Consider the following 2,991-nt stretch of genomic DNA (forward strand, 5'->3'; position numbering starts at 1 on the left):
TAGTATTTTGGCTGTGACTGTACTAAAAGAAATTGCACTTGAAGACCTAAGAGTGATTCTTAATGCAATATTTCACAAATGCATGGGGTGTCCGAAAACTTTTTTCCACCACTGTATATATATGTTTGGTTCACTGAACTTAAACCAATACAGAAAAACATCTGTGGGGAAAAACATGTAATGGTTCAGTATGGAGGTAGTTTTTCTTACAGTGTGGGATAAGAGGCTCTGCATTTTGTCATTTCAGATACTGGCTATGTTTCAGGCTAGCTGAGATTGAACAGGTCAGCACAATGCAAATGCATACATGCACCACTCTGAGGGTGCATACAGGCACTGCCAGTGGTGTAGTGCAGTCAAGGCTGTTTCTAGGGGTCTGCCCCCATTTCCTGTTAAAATATTTATTATATGCAAGTACAGCTGTGCAGTATAATTTACAAATATGCAATAAATGAATGCCACTGCTGTCGACATACATTACACATGCAGTGCAACATAAAAGATTGACAATTTAAACATTAATATTACATTCTAGTTTTCCACTTTTTAAAACATTTGAATGCAACAGAATAGAAAGACACTTAAGTGTTTGACATTGATTGTACACACAGCAGTTGAGCAACGGCTGGGTGCAGCAACACTATGTGGCCAAACCACACACAGAGCTGCAGTACACTTCAATAGTAATAATACTGCCAATATGTTAAGTTTATTTGTGACTATGATTACATTTGCTGATGCTTATTTGAAGGAAGTGCATGGTTGTCTGTAACAGCATAGCTTCTTTTTTTTTTTAATTAGAATTTTTTATCAATATGTTTGAGTGCACTGGTTCCCAGCCTAGGGGTCCTGACCCACCCTAGGGGTCATGAGACTTTTCTCTGCATTTATTTCTGTGAAGAAGATGAAATGAAATCATTGTTATGCACTTAATCACACATTTGATTATCATTACATCCTTGTGACTAGAGAAACATGTTAAAATCATTTTTTGCTGATGCGTTTAAAGAAGTCTTTTAAACTGTATGCCCTGTTTTCTTTTCATTTTTTGTGTCATTTTTTTGTTTGTTTGATTTTTGTGCTTTCTTGTATTTTAGGTAGAGACTACAGTTGAAAAATAGCCTTTTGGCTAATTTTGGCATTTTTATACCATGTTTATTTATTAATTTGCACTGTCCCTTCTTAAATAAACTAAACTGAAACTACATTATACAAGTTTTGATTATTATTCAAATAAAATAATTAAATATTAATTATAAAGATACCTGACAGAGGAAACTCATCTCTCATGCAATATTCACAGGAAATAATCTGCTCAAAATTGATACAAATTGCTCCTTTTACACAAAACTTCCTGCAGGTTTTGTGTTCAATATTTGGGCTACCTGTACAGTTGTTCTGCAATGTGATCGTTATGCATTAAATAATATATGAAATATCCATTAAATGTCACTTTGTCAGGTGTCATCAGTTAACTTAATGATTAAAAAGGGGCCCTTAAGGAAAAAGGGTGGAAACCAGTGGGATATACACAGGTATGGAGGGAATTCCATCATGTTTTCCTGTCTGTTTACAGTGTACCCACCCATCAGCCAATTGGAATATATATGAGAGTAATAATAATAATAATAATAGATTTTATTTATAACGCACTTTACATTTGAATACAAATCTCAAAGTGCACACCCAGAGTACACCCACTTCCTGCTTGGTATCCTACCCATCTATCTAGTAGTACACCCACCTCATTACCTACCACTACACCACTCTGATCATTGCTTTGCTTTAATGAACCACTAGCAAAAGAAAACTGACGAGCACTGATCTATATAGCCCATTAAAGAATGTTTCTGTGTGAGTGACCAGCAATATATCATGTTGGTTAATGTCAAGCTACAACTGCAGACTCCACAGAGTGAGAGCTGCATCTACAACACAGTCTGTCAATGGGAAATATTGTTAATTAAATTATGTTCAAATATAACTATTTTACCAGGGACCCTTGGGACCCAGCTCCAGGGCATCTGGCTCTGTGTAGGACTCCAAATGTGACTACAAGTAACTATATTCCACATGAATGCATGCCACTTACACACAGGTCACTCCTCAGCTGCCCGTACTGCGCTGACACCCAAAACCCTCTCCTGTCTTCTAGGGTGATGTGAGGTTCCTCCGGGTACCGGGCTCGATACTTCTTCAAGAACCCCCCTTCGAAGTCCGCCAGAACCCCGTCCATGTCGACCAGAACCCGCAGTCTCTTACCCGAGGCGGAAGACATGTTTCCGCAAATCCTCTTAACCGGATCACGGAGCATAGTTTTCCCTCTTCCTAGTAGGCGTGCGGTGCCGTACAGTAACAACATTGTTGAACCTTGACTGAGCGGCTGCAGCTGCGGTACTGTAACTAGAGTTAACCCTCTCCTAACGGCGGCTGGAGACACTGGACAAAGTCCGCATGGAAGTCGGAAAGTTTTCTTAATACTGCGGCGGTTAAACCGTGCACTTTGTATTGTGGTGTTATTTATCTTTGAGTAAAGTTTTGTGTCACAGCCAGACAGCTGCTACCGGTCGGTGGCTAACTTTAGCTGACAGGCTAGCCGCACAGCAGCAGGCAGGTCAAATGTGACATGCCTTTGGTCACAGTGTAATGGGAGCTGTTTGCATCGTTTGTCAGTGTGTATTAACTTCCCGGCAGCGACCCAGAGCCTTTCTCAAACCCACAGCATCTGTAACATCTGGCTGTTGGTGCCTCCTGAGCAACACCGACTAGTACACAGCTGGTACTGCAGCACCAAGGAGAGAAAAGCTGAGCAGGGAGAACACACTGTACTACGAGCCTGCTCACTGCAAAGATATGTGACAACAACAGGATGGCTCACTCCGCCACTGATTTGTGTGTGAGCCTTGTATAGGCACAAACTGCAGTTATACAGTTTTCAAATCAATTTTTTCTCATCTTCAATAAGTTGTAAACCAGTTCGGAAAAACGTGT

At 40.2% G+C, this 2,991-nt stretch overlaps 1 protein-coding gene across 1 annotated transcript in view; it reads right to left on the reverse strand.

Moving 5' to 3' along the window:
* Positions 1–2,991, reverse strand: part of LOC126399545 (5'(3')-deoxyribonucleotidase, mitochondrial-like) — an 11,670-nt gene extending 8,679 nt beyond the window's left edge. Inside the window, exon 1 of the mRNA XM_050059579.1 lies at positions 2,093–2,991. Coding sequence (XP_049915536.1) covers positions 2,093–2,362 — 270 coding nt within the window. The 5' untranslated portion in view covers positions 2,363–2,991. The remainder of the gene's footprint in view (positions 1–2,092) is intronic.

Source organism: Epinephelus moara, chromosome 13 (assembly GCF_006386435.1).
Source record: "Epinephelus moara isolate mb chromosome 13, YSFRI_EMoa_1.0, whole genome shotgun sequence".
NCBI lineage: Eukaryota > Metazoa > Chordata > Actinopteri > Perciformes > Serranidae > Epinephelus > Epinephelus moara.